The sequence below is a fragment of the Gopherus flavomarginatus genome, chromosome 12, assembly GCF_025201925.1.
Source record: "Gopherus flavomarginatus isolate rGopFla2 chromosome 12, rGopFla2.mat.asm, whole genome shotgun sequence".
Taxonomy (NCBI): domain Eukaryota; kingdom Metazoa; phylum Chordata; order Testudines; family Testudinidae; genus Gopherus; species Gopherus flavomarginatus.
In genome coordinates this window covers 52,400,491-52,417,003 of record NC_066628.1, presented here as the reverse complement: position 1 = coordinate 52,417,003, position 16,513 = coordinate 52,400,491, and the positions used below count along the sequence as shown (strand labels likewise).

The 16,513-nt window shown below is 46.2% G+C and overlaps 1 protein-coding gene across 1 annotated transcript in view; it reads right to left on the bottom strand.

Moving 5' to 3' along the window:
• ASPSCR1 (ASPSCR1 tether for SLC2A4, UBX domain containing) overlaps positions 1 to 16,166 on the bottom strand; it is a 93,317-nt gene extending 77,151 nt beyond the window's left edge. The window contains exons 1-4 of the mRNA XM_050920092.1: positions 16,051 to 16,166; positions 15,696 to 15,751; positions 14,379 to 14,493; positions 3,350 to 3,450 (exon numbers count right to left, since the gene is read on the bottom strand). Of these exons, the coding sequence (XP_050776049.1) occupies positions 3,350 to 3,450; positions 14,379 to 14,493; positions 15,696 to 15,751; positions 16,051 to 16,152 (374 nt within the window). The 5' untranslated portion in view covers positions 16,153 to 16,166. The remainder of the gene's footprint in view (positions 1 to 3,349; positions 3,451 to 14,378; positions 14,494 to 15,695; positions 15,752 to 16,050) is intronic.
• Positions 16,167 to 16,513: the final 347 nt, after the last annotated feature.

Here is a 16,513-nt window from a genome sequence, read left to right as displayed (position 1 = left end):
TTATTTCCCTTTTTATAGATGGGCACTATATTTGCCCCCTTCCAGTCTTCTGGAATCTCCCCCGTCTCCCATGATTTCCCAAAGATAATAGCTAGAGGCTCAGATACCTCTTCTATTAACTCCTTGAGTATTCTAGGATGCATTTCATCAGGCCCTGGTGACTTGCAGGCATCTAACTTTTCTAAGTGATTTTTTACTTGCTCTTTCCTTATTTTCTCTTCTAAATCTACCCTCTTCCCGTAAGCATTCACTATACTAGACATTCCTTCAGACTTGTCAGTGAAGACCGAAACAAAGAAGTCATTAAGCATCTCTGCCATTTCCAAGTCTCCCGTTACTGTTACCCCCTCCTCATTGAGCAGTGGGCCTACCCTGTCCTTAGTCTTCCTCTTGCTTCTAATGTATTGATAAAAAGTCTTCTTGTTTCCCTTTATTCCCATAGCTAGTTTGAGTTCATTTTGTGCCTTTGCTTTTCTAATCTTGCCTCTGCATTCCTGTGTTATTTGCCTATATTCATCCTTCGTGATCTGACCTAGTTTCCATTTTTTATATGACGCCTTTTTATTTTGTAGGTCACGCAAGATCTCAAGGGTAAGCCAAGGTGGTCTTTTGCCACATTTTCTATCTTTCCTAACCATCGGAATAACTTGCTTTTGGGCCCTTAATAGCGTCCCTTTGAAAAACTGCCAACTTTCCTCAGTTGTTTTTCCCCTCAGTCTTAATTCCCATGGGACCTTGCCTATCAGCTCTCTGAGCTTACCAAAATCCGCCTTCCTGAAATCCATTGTCTCTATTCTGCTGTACTCCCTTCTACCCTTCCTTAGAATTGCAAATTCTATGATTTCATGATCACTTTCACCCAAGCTTCCTTCTACTTTCAAATTCTCAACAAGTTCCTCCCTATTTGTTAAAATCAAGTCTAGAACAGCTTCCCCCCTAGTAGCTTTTTCAACTTTCTGAAATAAAAAGTTGTCTGCAATGCAGTCCAGGAACTTATTGGATAGTCTGTGCCCCACGGTGTTATTTTCCCAACATATATCTGGATAGTTGAAGTCCCCCATCACCACCAAATCTTGGGCTTTGGATGATTTTGTTAGTCGTTTGAAAAAAGCCTCATCCACCTCTTCCGCCTGATTAGGTGGCCTGTAGTAGACTCCCAGCACGACATCACCTGTGTTTTTTACCCCTTTTAGCCTAACCCAGAGACTCTCCACCCTTCCGTCTCCTATGTCCATCTCCAGAAGTGAGAATCCTACACCCATTCAATTTGCAGTAGTTTAAATCTTAATAATGCCTCCCCAGTCACCAGCATGCCAGCTTTCTTTCTTGACCTTCTGAGAAGGGTCCTCAGGCAGCTGTTTTAGTATCAAACATCATTGTTTTCTTTTGTCCTTAGTCTGAATTGCCTTAGAGGAACTGGTTTTGGATTGTGCATTCAGCCAACCCAAACAACTTTCTCCCCATGTATCAAACAAGGGAGAGACCTAAAAAGCAATGATTACTTCCCCTCAGAACCTGTGCCAAAGGCAAGCTCTTCAGGCCTAGTTTGTGCTATGCAGTTTCTTGGGCCCTAGCAAAGATAGCGTATTCCAATGGTAGAAGAGAAATCAGCAAGCTTCAGCTTTTCAGTAGCTCCCAGCCACTGGCTGGCAAAGGATTGATGCTGCCCTCTAACACTCCCAGATGTGATGCAAAGTTCTGCTCTGAAAAATTACAGTGAGCACTGTCTCCACAGCCCAAGGCCAGCCTGCCTGAGCCACAGAATGTACTACTCTCAGTTCATAACCACATCTGCTCATAGGGGACACTTTATCCTCCATTTGCAGCTTCAGTAAATATACTAATTCAGTAACTCAGTCCATGCCAGAAATTGCCTCAACTTCCACACGTTTTAACTCCTCAATTGGTCCCACTATCAAAGGGACTTTAAAAGCAGTAAGACCAAAAGTATTCAGGACACCTGGATACAAACTCCTCCAACAGCCAGCTCTGAGGAATGGTGGGAAGGAGAGGAGCTTCCTCCCCCCCGGCCCCCAACTCCTTAGATCACATTCCTGTAGAGACCTTATGCATCAGTTATCACATGAAATAAAAAACATCAATCATACACCATTGATTTGGACTTAGACATTCATCTGCATGCTATTACTCGTAAGATTCTTCCAAGTGGCCTTTTATTTCCTAGAAGTTCTAGTGTCAGAGCTCTGGGAACCTTTGGAGGGTTTGGCATGATACTGAATCGCTTAATTTAAATACCCATCTAAAAAAATGTTTCAGTGCTCAAATCAGTTTCCAGTTACACAACATTGCAGCATAGCATCTGCATCATGGTGCAAGAGCGTCAAACGCAACAGAAACTCTCCCATCAAGTTAGAAAAAGTCCAGAGCACCAGCCAGAAAGTGAGAACTGAGCAAATGAAAGAATAAAATAGGCAGACAAGACCAGAAGAGACATCACATTAGCAAATGGTAAATTCTGCTAAAAAACGGGAAGCTAAAATCCTCCATACTACTCCTGGCAGAATTTGCAGAACTTGCCTCAGCTTCAAGAGGCTCAGCCTTCCAAAGCCACAAACAACAACAACAACAACAACAATAAAATCAAAGAGAAGAATTGTTTTTGGAGCAGAGTTTATTAGTTTGACATTTTAAAAAAATGCTGCTATTGTTCTTGAGTAAACTAAGACAGAAGAAATCACTGAATGTAGATTGCAGCAAAGCGGAAGCAAACTACAGAAGCTTTTTAATCCTTAGAAATATTTATGAAGTTCTTTCTAGTTAGAGCAAGACAGCAGGAGCAGGCATGAAACCCTAATCTTTAAATAAGACCTAGTCAATGGTTTGAAAATGTCACTATAGCCTGTACTTGAGGGCTCCAGGCTTCCCCAAAGCGTTCAGAGGAAACCAGCAGTTTGTTCAGGAAAAAACCCGAATTGTCAGAACACATGGAACTGCCAGAGCAGACACACCAGTGGTCCATCCAGTCCAGCCCCCACCTCTGGCAGCAGCAAATACTTCAATACAAATCCCCATAATGGACACATACAGTAACGGGTCCATAGCGAAGTTTATTCCCAGCCTCAGGGAGGAGTTAGTGGTTGTTTTATATTCTGAATCAAGAAGTTACATTCCCTTTTTTATCCTGGTCTAACTATGAATCAATGTAATTTAATAAGACATGAGCAGAATGTAAGAGTGGGGAGCACAATAAAAATACATTTAATTTCTAGAAATCTCCAAGTGTCTTTTGACAATGTCTAAAAGTGGTAGCTGTCCATCCTTCTTCAGCTGGCTGTTGGAAGTGTCCCTGGAAAAAAGCCCTTTCCTTTCTACATGCCTCATTGCTCACCTGGTTTGTGTAAAATGGCTGAGAAGTTCCCACAGCGTCTGGCCAGGGCGAAAGGTGTCCTGTAACCGGGAACCACTGTCCAACTGCAATGCAATCTGAACCTAGAGAGAAAAATCCACTGAATTAGATTAAAGACAGGGAGGAAATTCAATTTCTTCACAAATTTTTTTTTAAAAAGGTATTTCATCTCTAGGACCTCCTATCCAAGCAGGGTGACCAGACAGCAAGTGTGAAAAATCGGGACAGGGGTGGAAGAGTAATAGAAGCCTATATAAGAAAAAGACCCAAAAACTGGGAATGTCCCTATAAAATCGAGACATCTGGTCACCCTATATCCAAGGCTGAATTAGGCATCTTACAAATGTTAGGGAATTAAGCTTCACAAGCCCCAGGAGGTACATGTCAATATCACTTCTAATTTACAGTTAGTGAGAAAAACGGAGAGGCAAAATGACTTGCCCAAGATCATATAGAGTGAGTCAATGGCAGGGCTGTGAATAGAATCTTGGAGTCCTGACTTCTAGTCCTGTATTTTGTTTATGCTCCTGACTGGCAGCCATCAGGATCATTCTGAACTTCAAAATATGAATTCCAAAGAAGTGACTTGAGAATACAGTGATACCATCTTAGAGTCTGTTCTGGTTCCACATTCTCTCCCCAGAAACAAGACAATAATGTACAGTTTGTAACTCCCACCCCAAATGTAATATGGGGGCGGGGGAGGGACAGAATGCCTAAAACAGCTATCCCTATGAGCAGAAATGAGTTATGAACGATACTGTGATTCTATGAAGAGGTGGCCACAAGGATGGAATTCTCGATGTTTGCAATGCTCACACAAGAGCAGCAGAAAGCAGTCTGAAGATGCACGGAGGCTGGGGCACAATTAAGGGTTGTTTTAAAAGCCAATTTTTAAAAACCGTAGTGTGAATAGAAATATTTAATTTTTTTTAAATCCCATGTAAACATCTTTTATTGGGGACTGTTGGGATTTAAACCTTTTCCTGCATTGCTGGAAACCTAATACAACCATATGATTTTAGTTAATAAAATCCACAAAGTGAAACTAACCACTCTGCTTTCAGTCCCCCAGTCAACAGAACACAAGTTAGTTTTGATTCTTTCCATTTGAATAGTCTCAGATAGGTCCATTTTTTTAATGTGACACTGACGTAACATGACCTGTACAGCATCCCCAGGCTGCACAGATACAGTGCATGGTGTTGTCAGATTTTTATTCAGGGGCACACAAGCTAAATTTCCGCACACTCATGCATGGGCAGACACAACAAAACTTGACTGATCATCATGGTCCAAATCCTCCTCTCCTATAGAGGAGATCATTTGCAAAGGAAAACTTCACTAGAAAAGCCTTGAGAACAATCCCCTACATCTTCCCACTGAGGGGCACGGTTTGCTTCCTGGAAAAGCTACCCCAAAACCTGGCTGATTCTAGAGCTATTCATGCAAAGGCTCTGCTCCCCGCAGCAATGGTGGCTCCCAGCAGTCCCCTGGGTTCCTGCAAGTATAGTTCTAATGGAACCATGTTGGGAGTGATTCCTTCTAGCCATTGCTTCCCCTAAGTCCCTTGGGACGCATTAAACCTTATGATTTTTGTTAATAACTTTTGAAGTCCCTCCTGCCCCTGCCCACTTAACCCTGCACTGTGCAGACGCTGGACTGCACAGGATCCAGGGAGAAGGCAGTACCACAGAGGCACCCAAACCCCAAACACAGAGGGCTGACATCTACCTGTGGAGGACCCTCAAGAGGCAGATTTCAGCGGGATGATCTAGGGTAATGACTGTGACCCAGGCAATAGAAAGATTTCCAAAGCCAAAGATAGCGTTCCTATAGTTTGCTTTAAGGGAAGACAGTTTCTAAGCACAAGTCTGGAAGGATAATTATTTATAATAAACAATACTTTGTCTCTAGTGCCTCTTCTCTAAGGTTCTCAAAGTGCTTTATAAAGAAGAGATCAATATTACCATCCTCATTTTACAGATAGACAAACTCAGGCCCACAGATGTTAGGTGATTTGCCCAAAGCCTCACAACAAGTAGGTAGCAGAACGGGAATTAGAACCCAAATCTCCAGACTCCTAGTTCTCTGCACTATACCTACACCAAAGTATAACATGCAGATTAATTCAGAAGACACGCTACCGCGTTCCCAGATATCTATTCAATTCATAACTAAACAAACAAGGCTGCATTTTCAAACGGTCTTGGATATCAAGAGCTTTCTGTACAGGTGGCAACCTCCACAACCTTCTGGTGCCAGCACAGACTGAGCATCAGTTTGGGGAATGGGCTTCCCTCAGGCACAACAAACAGCAATAGAGCACATTCACACATCGGACCAGTGGTGTGCTCCAGCCAGTTCGCACCGGTTCGCAGGAACCGGTTGTTAAATTTAGAAGCCTTTTTAGAACCGGTTGTTCCAGGACAATCAGCTCTAAAAAGATTTAAATTTAACAAAGGCTCGGGCAGCTGTCCACCTGGCCCCAGCTCACCTCCCCCTCTCCCCTGAACATTCTGTCCTCCTTCTTCTCCCCCTCCCGCTTCCCGCGAATCAAATGTTCGCGGGAAGCCAGAAACAAGCAGCAGGCAGGTAAGCCAGGCGGGCGGGGACGGTGCGCGAAGCCCAGTCTGCCTCCACCTGGCCCCGGCCCTGCGGCGCCGGTCCCGGTGCCGGCTGAGCGGCTGCGGCCCAGCCCGGCCCGGGGAGTTGGGCCCCGCGGCGCCGGTCCCAGTGCCGGCCAAGCGACTCTGCTCCAGCCCGGCCCGGGGAGTCGGATTCTGCGGTTCCGGTGCCGGCTGAGCGGCTCCAGCCCAGCCTGGCTCGGGGAGTCGGGCTCTGCGGCGCCGGTCCCGGCCAAGCAGCTCCGGCCCGGCCCAGGGAGTTGGGCCCCATGGCGCCAGTTGCGGTCCTGGCAGAGAGGATCCGGTCCCAGCCCCAGACAGTGTAATAAGGGGGCAGGGAGGGGGTGTTCGGTGGGTTGGGGGGGTGGATAGGGGTCAGGGGGCAGTCAGAGGGCAGGGAAAAGGGGGATTGAATGGGGGCAAGGGTCCCGGGGGGCAGTCAGGAAGGAGCAGGGGTTGGATGAGATGGTGGGGGCAGTCAGGGACAGAGAGAAGGGGTGGTTGGATGGGGCAGGGGTCCCAGGGGGCCATCAAGAACAAGAGGAGGGGTTGGATGGGGGCAGCAAGGGGCAGTCAGGAGACAGGGAAGGGAGGGAAATGGGTCAGGGGTCCCGAGGGAGGGTGTCAAGGAACATGGGGGGTTGGATGGGGCACGACCCCCCGAAGGAGGCATGACCCCCTCGTGAGCTGAGGAGGAGCGAACCTGTTGTTAATATTTTGGCAGCTCATCACTGCATGGGACTATGGAAGTACAACACATATCACTTCAATCCACTCTTCTAGCACTGGAATGGGTTACCTAGGGAGGTGCTGGAATCTCCTTCCTTAGAGGTTTTTAAGGACCGGCTTGACAAAGCCCTGGCTGGGATGATTTAGTTGGGGATTGGTCCTGCTTTGAGCAGGGGGTTGGACTAGATGCCCTCGAGGTCCCTTCCAACCCTGATATTCTATGATTCTAAATCAAGTCCTTGAAGGCCTGACCAGCCATGACCGAAGTGAAAGAAAGCCCTAAGTCCAGAAGAAAGACTACACCTCTACCCCGATATAACGCAGTCCTCAGGAGACAAAAAAAATCTCACCGCATTATAGGTGAGACCACATTATATCGAACTTGCTTTGGCCCCCCCGTTCCTTGTTCCCTGCCCACCTCCTCCAGCTCCCCTGTCCCTAAATCACCCCCAGGACCCCACTCCCTACCCAACACCCCCTGCTCCCTGTACCTTGATTGCTCTAACCCCTATCCACACCCCACATCCCCTGAAAGGCACTCACCAGTAGTGGCAGGAAGCAGAGCAACCCAGCCTCAGCCTGCTCCACTCTGCCACCTCCCAGCCGCAGCGCTCCACTTCCTGCCACCAGTGAGTGCGGGGAGGTTGGGGAAAGGCCACCCTCCGCACTAACCAGCGGCGGGAAGGGGAGCAACGCGGCCCCAGCCCGCTCCGCTTTCCTTGCCCTGGTCCCAGCTGTGTCGCTGGGAGGGGACTCCGCACTCACCTGAGGCGGGAAGTGGAGCGTCACACTGGGAGCTGGCGGAGTGGAGAGAGTTGGGGACGGGCTGCTCTGCTTCCACTGCTGCCGGTGAGTGTGGAAATCCCTTCCGCTAAGTCCCCTCCCCCAAGCGACACGGCTGGGGCCAGAGAGAGGGAAGTGGAGCGGGCTGCTCCTGGCCCCCCGCTAATCCCCTGGGTTACTCTGGGACTGTGAGGCCCCCAAAAGTGCCCCCCCACAGCTCCTGCCTCCCAGACATTGGGGGGGAAAGCCCCTGACCACCTCCAAGACCCTCTGCCCCTTATCCAACTCCTCGGCCCCGGCCCAGCAGCATGTCAGAGCTTTACCACGTTGTATGTGAACCCGCATTATATTGGGGTAGAGGTGTATATGTGTACCATGCAGCTACTTAAAGCTTCCCAACTAGCTAACTATACTACACTACAAATTAAGGATGTTTGGGTCAATACCTCAAGAAATTGCTCTGGGCACAGAAATAAGGTCTTTAACACCTGCAGAGGGCTACAGAAAGGCAGGAGCAGAGGCAGTTGTGGCTGCATAGCCCTTTTATAATTTCTGGTCAATACATTCAGTGCATGAGGGGTGACCATGCAACTCCAACAGGCATTGCTTAATAAAAAGCTTCTCACACCTATGAGGCATCTCCAACAGGTATGACAATGCAGAGGCCAACCTGAAATTACTGATAATTCCAAGGGAAAAATCTAACAGGAAAAACAGTTTTCCATCACAGACCAGCCCAAGCGATTTCCACATTTAACGCTTCTTCCTACTGGACCTTACTCACTAGATTTATCCCCAAAAATCTGGTCTCTTTATAGCAGTATTCTGTGAACTCACTCCTGCTGAATTAAAGTAGCTTATGATCACTGGTTCCAAGCTTCCCTTTTGTTCTCAGTCAGTCCCCCCCTACCGTAAGTAGCAGATTGAGACAGGAGGACGGGTTGGTTGCCTCTGGTTGTAGTCACCAATTTTGGATGGCAATTGGCCTTCTAACATAGGTAGCTCGTTGATGATTAATCTTTTTGGCTGCACTATTACCGAGAATCCCCCATAGGGCAGTATCCCATGATTCCCAGTGAACCATGGTTTTCACCAGCCCCATAAAACCAAAATTACCCAAGGATTCAGAGAATGTGAACAACCTCAAAAGACCATGAGCACAGAACACCTACAAATGCTTTCTTTGTATATATCTAGGTTTTTATATGGACCTTCCACCATAGCGCCTGAGCAGCTTGAGGGAGACAGACACAAGAGAGTCAAGCCAAATATTTTAGCATATTTTCCTTTTCAAAAGAGCGTTAAAAAAAAAAGGAGACACTACAAAGTGTAGCAATCTACAACAAATTCCTTTGTGGACTGTGTTTGCTATCTACCTGCCCTTGTAGTACTGCTAAGAAACAGGAATCTTTCTGCACAGAAGAAACAGTGAGCATTATCAGCTACTACATGGTAGCTAAGTAGTTTCACCCCATCACTAACAGAGTCTCCTATTTTCTTCTTAACTGGAGACCAGCCTTAGATTATCCTCAGCTACAGATGTGTGCTGACAGCTGACATCACCACACTACAAGAATCCTGCCCAGAAATTCAAACTGGCAATTACATCAGTTTTTGGGCAACAGTTCAAAGCCAAAAATGTCACGAAAGTCATATTCAGTCAATTAAAAACTCTTTTAAAAAATCCCAGGCTGCTTATAAAATACTACAGAGAACAATGTCAATTAGTTGCTAAGTTTACAAATGTGCATGAAAGACGGATGGTGGTATCACCAGGTTAGCTCTTTCTAACAGTGCCTTCCTTCCCCATCCACATCACAAAAGGAATCTGGTGGGCACTACTCTGCAGATATGTTCTAAAGGGGTCAAGGGGCCTTACAAACAAATGCTGATGATAAATCCCAGACCAGTTACCATTCTACTTCCCAGACAACCAATTTGCTGAACAAATCAGTGATTTATCAAATCCAGGATCCAGTCTCTAGAATCGACTACCTCAGCGCCAAATGTGTCAGGGGAAACCACATCTCCTCATGTTCACAAACCTTCACATTGGCCCCAGCCACCTATACCATGGGGCCCACACAGTGGAAATTCATCCCCAAGCCTGGGGAAATCAACCCACACGGTTAAGCACAAAGTTGGATTGCCTTCATTTCAGCACATAATTACTAATGTCGATTCTGCTCATGAAGTTATCCAGAGATTTGAAAACCCAAGTGCAGTATTTGACACTGGCAGGGAGTTGTCTTGGCCAACGACGTATTTTACCATGTATTTTCTTGTACTGGTTTTATACCATTAAATTCCATACTCTGTTCTTGCATTATGGGATGGCAACTCAGTTTAAATTCCACATTTCAAGATCTTAAAAACAAGAATCTTTAGAATAGCAACTGTCTTTTTTTAATTACTTCTCTGTACAATGCCCAGCCCCAAAAAGGCGTGATCCCTCTAGACTGTACTATAATATAAATAAATAATATCTTAAATCTCCTCTAGCCCAGTGTTTCTCAAACTGGAGTCCACTGTCCCTGAGGGTACTCCAAGGGATCCATGGGCCCCGCTGATCAACTCCTCCCCCTATCTCCTGGAGGTTACTGAAGCCAAACCAAGAGATTTTAGGTGCTAAAAGTTGAGCAGCACAGCAGGGTTACGGCAGGCTCCCTGCCTGCCCTGGTTCTCCGCCACTCCTGGAAGCGGCCCGCTCATCTCTGCAGCCCCTGGAGGGGGGGGGGGGGAGAAGAGGGGAAAGTGGGTCTCTGCAAGCTGCCCCCACCCCGAGCGCCAACTCTGCAGCTCTCATTGGCTGGGAACTGCGACCAATGGGAGCTGCGGGGGTGGTGCCTGCAGGCAGGGGCAGCATTCGGAGAGCCCTGCGGTCCCCCTGCCTAGGAATCACTGCCAGAGAGATGTGCCGGTCACTTTCAGGAGCCATCCGAGGTAAGTGCTGCCCAGCCAGAGCCCACATCCCTCACCCCTTTCTGCACCCAACCCCCAACCCCAGCCTGGTGAAAGTGAGTGAGGGTGGGGGAGAGTGAGCAACGGAGGGAGGGGGAATGGAGTGAGTGACAGGAGGGTTTGGGGGTCCCCAAAAATTTTTAAATCAAAATGGGGTCTTCAGGCTGCTAAAGTTTGAGACCTGCTGCTCTAGCTCATTTCTTTTCCAGGGGAAGTCCCAGTGGTCATAACTTCTTTCACATGTAACCCCTTACCCTTGGCACCTAAAACTTAATTGCCCTTCATTTCAACCTCAACTTTTTCTTTAAGATAAGGCAACTTGAACAGGATATATACTCTAGGTGAGGTCCTCACTCCACAGACGTTCCAGCTGCACCATGCCTCATCCCTCTCCCCAAACAGCAGTTTGTAGTTAAAAATTACAGCAGATGGTGCCCACCTGGATCTATTAAATGGTAGGTCATATGAGGCCAGACGACCACAAACTTCCTTCTTCCACAAAGTGAAAAGTAAAGTGACTGAAGCAATGCATAAAATGGGGGTGGAGGGGTTATGCAGAGGAGAAGTGTGGATGTATGATAACATCCCCAAGTCCAACACAGACGGCTAGAGCAAAGGCTCACAAACTTTTTCACAACATGGACCACAAGTCTATAAGGACAATCGCTCATGGATCTCTGCCTTCCATTACCAGGCCTCACCTGCCTTTCTGTTTGAATCATATAACGTTACAGCAACTTCTGCAAAATACCTATGCAAAAATATAACATTAGGGACAGTAGTCTTCCAACACAATTTGGCAGGTGAAAATAAAAAGAAACCAGCAACACTTGCTATAGCAGCTAAATGCTTATTTGCAGTAAATTATTTAAAACAATAAGTAGTGATTTATGGGAATTACCCTGTATTTTATTATTAGAAATGGATAGTATGTGATCTTGCTTAAGTGGAGTCTGGAAATATTAAATGGTCACTGTGATCACTATGAATATTTTGTCTAACACAGAGGTTCTCAAACTTTGTGACAGATCTATTAAATGGTAGGTCATATGAGGCCAGACGTGATACTTCTCCTCTGCATAACCCCTCCACCCCCATTTTATGCATTGCTTCAGTCACTTTACTTTTCACTTTGTGGAAGAAGGAAGTTTGTGGTCGTCTGGCCTCATATGACCTACCATTTAATAGATCTGTCACAAAGTTTGAGAACCTCTGTGTTAGACAAAATATTCATAGTGATCACAGTGACAATTTAATATTTCCAGACTCCACTTAAGCAAGATCACATATTATCCATTTCTAATAATAAAATACAGGGTAATTCCCATAAATCACTACTTATTGTTTTAAATAATTTACTGCAAATAAGCATTTAGCTGCTATAGCAATACTTTACAAATCTTTAATATAAAACATAAGGAGAATAAAAGTGGCCATGGGAGTTATTCCAGCATTTTAAAAATTAGGGTTGTCGCTTAATCGCAGTTAACTCACAGGATTAATTGTGATTAATTATTTTAATCATTTAATTGTTTTGAGTTAATCACAGTTTTAATCACAGTTAAACAATACCAATTGAAATTTATTAAAAATGTTGGCTGTTTTCAAGTATATTGATTTCAATTTCAACACAGAATATAAAGTATAGTGTTATAAATATCTGCACTGTAAACATTAAAATAGTATTTTTCAATTCACTCAAGTACTGTAGTGCAATCTCTTTATCATGAAAGTTGAACTTACAAACGCAGAATTATACAGAAAAAAACTGCACTCAAAAATAAAATAATGTCAAACTTTACAGCCTAGAAGTCCACTCAGTCCTACTTCTTATTCAGCCAATTGCTCAGACAAACAAGTTTGTTTACATGTACAGGGGATAATGCTGCCTGCTTGTTTACAATGTCACCTGAAAGTAAGAACAGGCATCCGCACAGCACTGTTGTAGCTGGCATTGCAAGCTATTTACCTGTTTGACGCGCTAAAGATTTATATATCCCTTCATGCTTCAACCACCATTCCAGAGGACATGCATTCATGCTGATGAAGGGTTCTACTCAATAACCATCCAAAGCAGTGCAGACCAACACATGTTCATTTTCATCATTTGAGTCAGATGCCACCAGCAGAAGGCCGATGTCTTTTTTGGTAGTTTGAGTTCTGTAGTTTCTGCATCGGACTGTTTCTCTTTTAAGACTTCCGAAAGCATGCTCCACACCTCGTCCCTCTCAAGATTTTGGAAGGCACTTCGGATTCTTAAACTTTGGGTGGAGTGCTGTAGCAATCTTTAGAATCTCACATTAACACCTTCTTTGCATTGGGTCAAATCTGCAGTGAAAGTGTTCTTAAAACGAACCACATGCTGGGTTATCATCCAAGACTGCTAAAACATGAAATATCTGGCAGAATGCAAGTAAAATACAGAGCAGGAGACATACGATTCTCCCCCAAGGAGTTCAATCACAAATTTAATTAACACATTGTTTTTTTAACGAGAGCCATCATCAGCATGGAAGCATGTCCTCCGGAATGGTGGAGGAAGCATGAAGGGGCATACGAATGTTTAGCATATCTGGCACAAATATTTACATGTGCAGGAGACAATGCTGCCTGCTTCTTGTTTATAATGTCACCCGAACGTAAGAACAGGCATTGCAAGACAAACTTGTTTGTCTGAGAGATTGACTGAACAAGAAGTAGGACTAAGTGGACTTGTAGGCGCTAAAGTTTGACATTTATTTTTCAAAAATTAAAACAATTTAAAAAATAAATATAAAGTGAGCACTGCACACTTTGTATTGTGTTGAAATTGAAATCAATATATTTGAATAAGTGGAAAACAGCCACAAATATTTAAGTATTCTATTACTGTTTAACAGTGCATTTTTGTAATCACGCGATTAACTGAGATTAATTTTTGTAATTGTTTGACAACTCTACAAATTATATAAACAGAGGCTATTGGACCCACTGCTGAACACAGCCACCTTTGAGATAAAACTCAGAAGTTGTCTGAGTGCACAGTAAAACAACACTAAAAAACAAAGCAGAATAAAAGGTGAAAGAGAATCCTGTAACAATTTGAGATTGCAGGCGGAATTTAGGGCGGCAGAATATCATTCCTGAAACAAAAATTAGGTCAGAAAATGGCCTCAATTCCTGTACAAAATTATTCGGAATCTTCAATGATTACAGGTGATCAGAACTTTAGTTTTATAACTCACCTAAAGAATTTCCCCTCCTCCAACAGCATGTCCTACCATAAGGCTGGGACATTGGTTTAACACTGATTGTAAATGGGGAGTGTCAACTAGTGAATCACCAACACTACCTCCTGAAGCACCGGAGCATTCTTTGGGTGGTTTCCAATCCAAGTAGAGGCCAAACTTGACCATGCTCATTAGTTGTATGAAGTGTTGTTATTGTCATGTTGGTTCCAGGATAATAGAGAGACAAAGTGGGTAAGGCAATCTCTTTTATGGGACCAAATTCTGTTGGTGAGAGGGACAAGCTTTTGAGCTTACACAATGCAATGAGGTTCAAAAAAGAACTAGATACATTTATGAAGGGTATGTCTACCAATGGACATTTGCCAGGATGGGTAGGGATGCAAAACCATGTTCTGAAGTGTCCCTAGCCAGTGTTTGCCAGGGGCTGGAAATGGGCGACAGGAGATGGATCACTTGATGATTCCCTGTTCTATTCATTCTCTCTGAAGCACCTGGCACTGGACACTGCAAGAGACAGGATACTAGACTGGATGAACCTTTAGCCTGACTCAGTATGGCCGTTATGTTCAGTAAAATATTACCTCAGCCGCCTTGTCTCTCATGCTCATTTGATCTGACAAGATCAAACCCAGTATGGCCGCAAACTAAATAAAGTTAGGTGATGTTGTAAAATTGACATACTCGGTTTTCAGTTCCCACTCTGTTACGAGAAATTGGCACCATCTCCAGCTTGGCATTGTTGGGCAATTTGGCAAATCTCCACTGCAGAGAAAGATCTAGCACAGACCTCTGAAACCTGCAAAAGAAACAAGCCCAAGAAGGAGATCAGGTAAAACCACATGCTGCCCCTCAGATCTCTATAGAGATTTCTAGCAATACACTGTCTGGAGCAGGAAAAGAACTCTGCACGTCTCCATATGTTGATGAAGTGCCATGGGTTGGAGTTTATGGTGCAAAACTGTAATTTTAGTAAGCAAACCCACCAAAAACAATTCAGCATACTGAAAATGTGCAGACTGGCCATAGAGGTCGCAGACCAGGGGTCGACAACCTTTCAGAAGTGGTGTGCCGAGTCTTCATTTATTCACTCTAATTTAAGGTTTCTCGTGCCAGTAATACATTTTAAGAAGGTCTCTTTCTATAAGTCTATAATATACAAGTAAACTATTGTTGTATGTAAAGTAAATTAGGTTTTTTAAATGTTTAAGACACTTCATTAAAATGCAGAGCCTCCCGGACCAGTGGCCAGGACCCGGGCAGTGTGAGTGCCACTGAAAATCAGCATGCATGCCATAGGTTGAGTACCCCATCACAGACTTTGCAAGGACTCAAGGTGCTCATCTCTTCCCCCAAGACTATAAGGAGGAAGAATACAAGTGAATAGGCCAGGCCACACATGGCGTAGAAAGTAATAGGAATGGTGGAATTACCACCTTTATGGAGATCTGGAGGTGGATGTCCAGGGCTTCAGAACATAAACATCCATTTTGAAGTTTTTGAACAAAGCAGTACATCAGCCCTCTAAGCATCTTTACAGCAGGGCAGAGCCTGAAACACATTGTGTATGTGCTCTCATAACACCAGCTTGGATAAATTAACAAAACATAAAAGCACCCAAGGCGGTTTTGCCTGCTGCTCCAGGGCCTCCTCCCTCCCAATCTCAAAGCTCAGCCACTGACAGCCATGCACCTTCTGATGTGTGATTCAGGCCTGCAGCCCACAGGGAAGGTTCCAGGCTTCCCTGTGGAGCTGCCACCTCTCCCCTGTTAGCATAGCAACTTACTGGTACATCACCAGCCAGCTCCCTGTTGATATCACTTGCATAATGAATGAAATAAATAGAACTCTATCCCCTGTCTTTGGAGGGGGACCACTTCAATCAAATTGCACAGCAATGACACTCAAGTCTCCCATCCACAACGTTCAGTGGGAGTATGCAGGCAGGTCTGAGGCCTGACCAGGCGATAAGATGATGTGTCCAAAGCAGCCAAGACTCACTTCAAATCATAGTCGTTGGCACTGAAGTTCTGCATCTCACAAACTTCCTCTAGAATCTGCAGAGAACAGAAGGGCGTTAGCAGGGGCTGGGCGCTACAGAGCCCTTATCTGGGCTGGTCCCTACAGAGCCGCCTGTCATTCCAGCTCACTGGGCCCCTATAGCCACGGGCGGGCCCAGCAGCTCGCAGCGCCGCAAGCGAGAGGCCCGGGGCAGCCCGCAGCGGGGGCAGGGCGGCGGAGTGAGGCGCCGCTCCCAGCGGGTTTCCTTGCACGGGCCGCTCTCAGGGGTCTCTCCTCTACCTCGCCAATCCGGGGCGTGTCTCCCCTGGGCCCTCCTCGCCCGGCCAGGACCAACCTGGAGCAGAGTGGTGCCGGGGCCCACCCGCACCGTGACCCGCCGCCCATTCGGGGCCAGCACCGAGACCGCGAAGCCCCCCACTCCAGCAGCTGCCGCCATCTTCCCTCCGTCAGGCCCGCCCCCTCCGCGCCAGTGCCCCGCCCCCTCGACCAGACCGAACCGTGAGGGGCGGGGCCTACGCACGGACCGCCCCCGCGCTTGGAGCCCCGCGAGTCTTGGCGCCAACGCCCGGGTCCGTGGCCCCGCCCTCACCGCCGTGCTTGAGCTGTCGCCTGCATTCACAGCACAGTACGCATGCGCTAAGCCTCTCCCCTTTAGCGCCTCGTCCCTGCAGGGCTCTGCGCGCCCTGATGAGTTTGCTCCTCCCCCCCCCACAGCTCCCTTCCTCCTGCACCCCCCAGCCCCCCTCCTCCTCCTCCAGCACCCCCCAGTCTCCCCACAGCTCCCCTCCTCCTCCAGC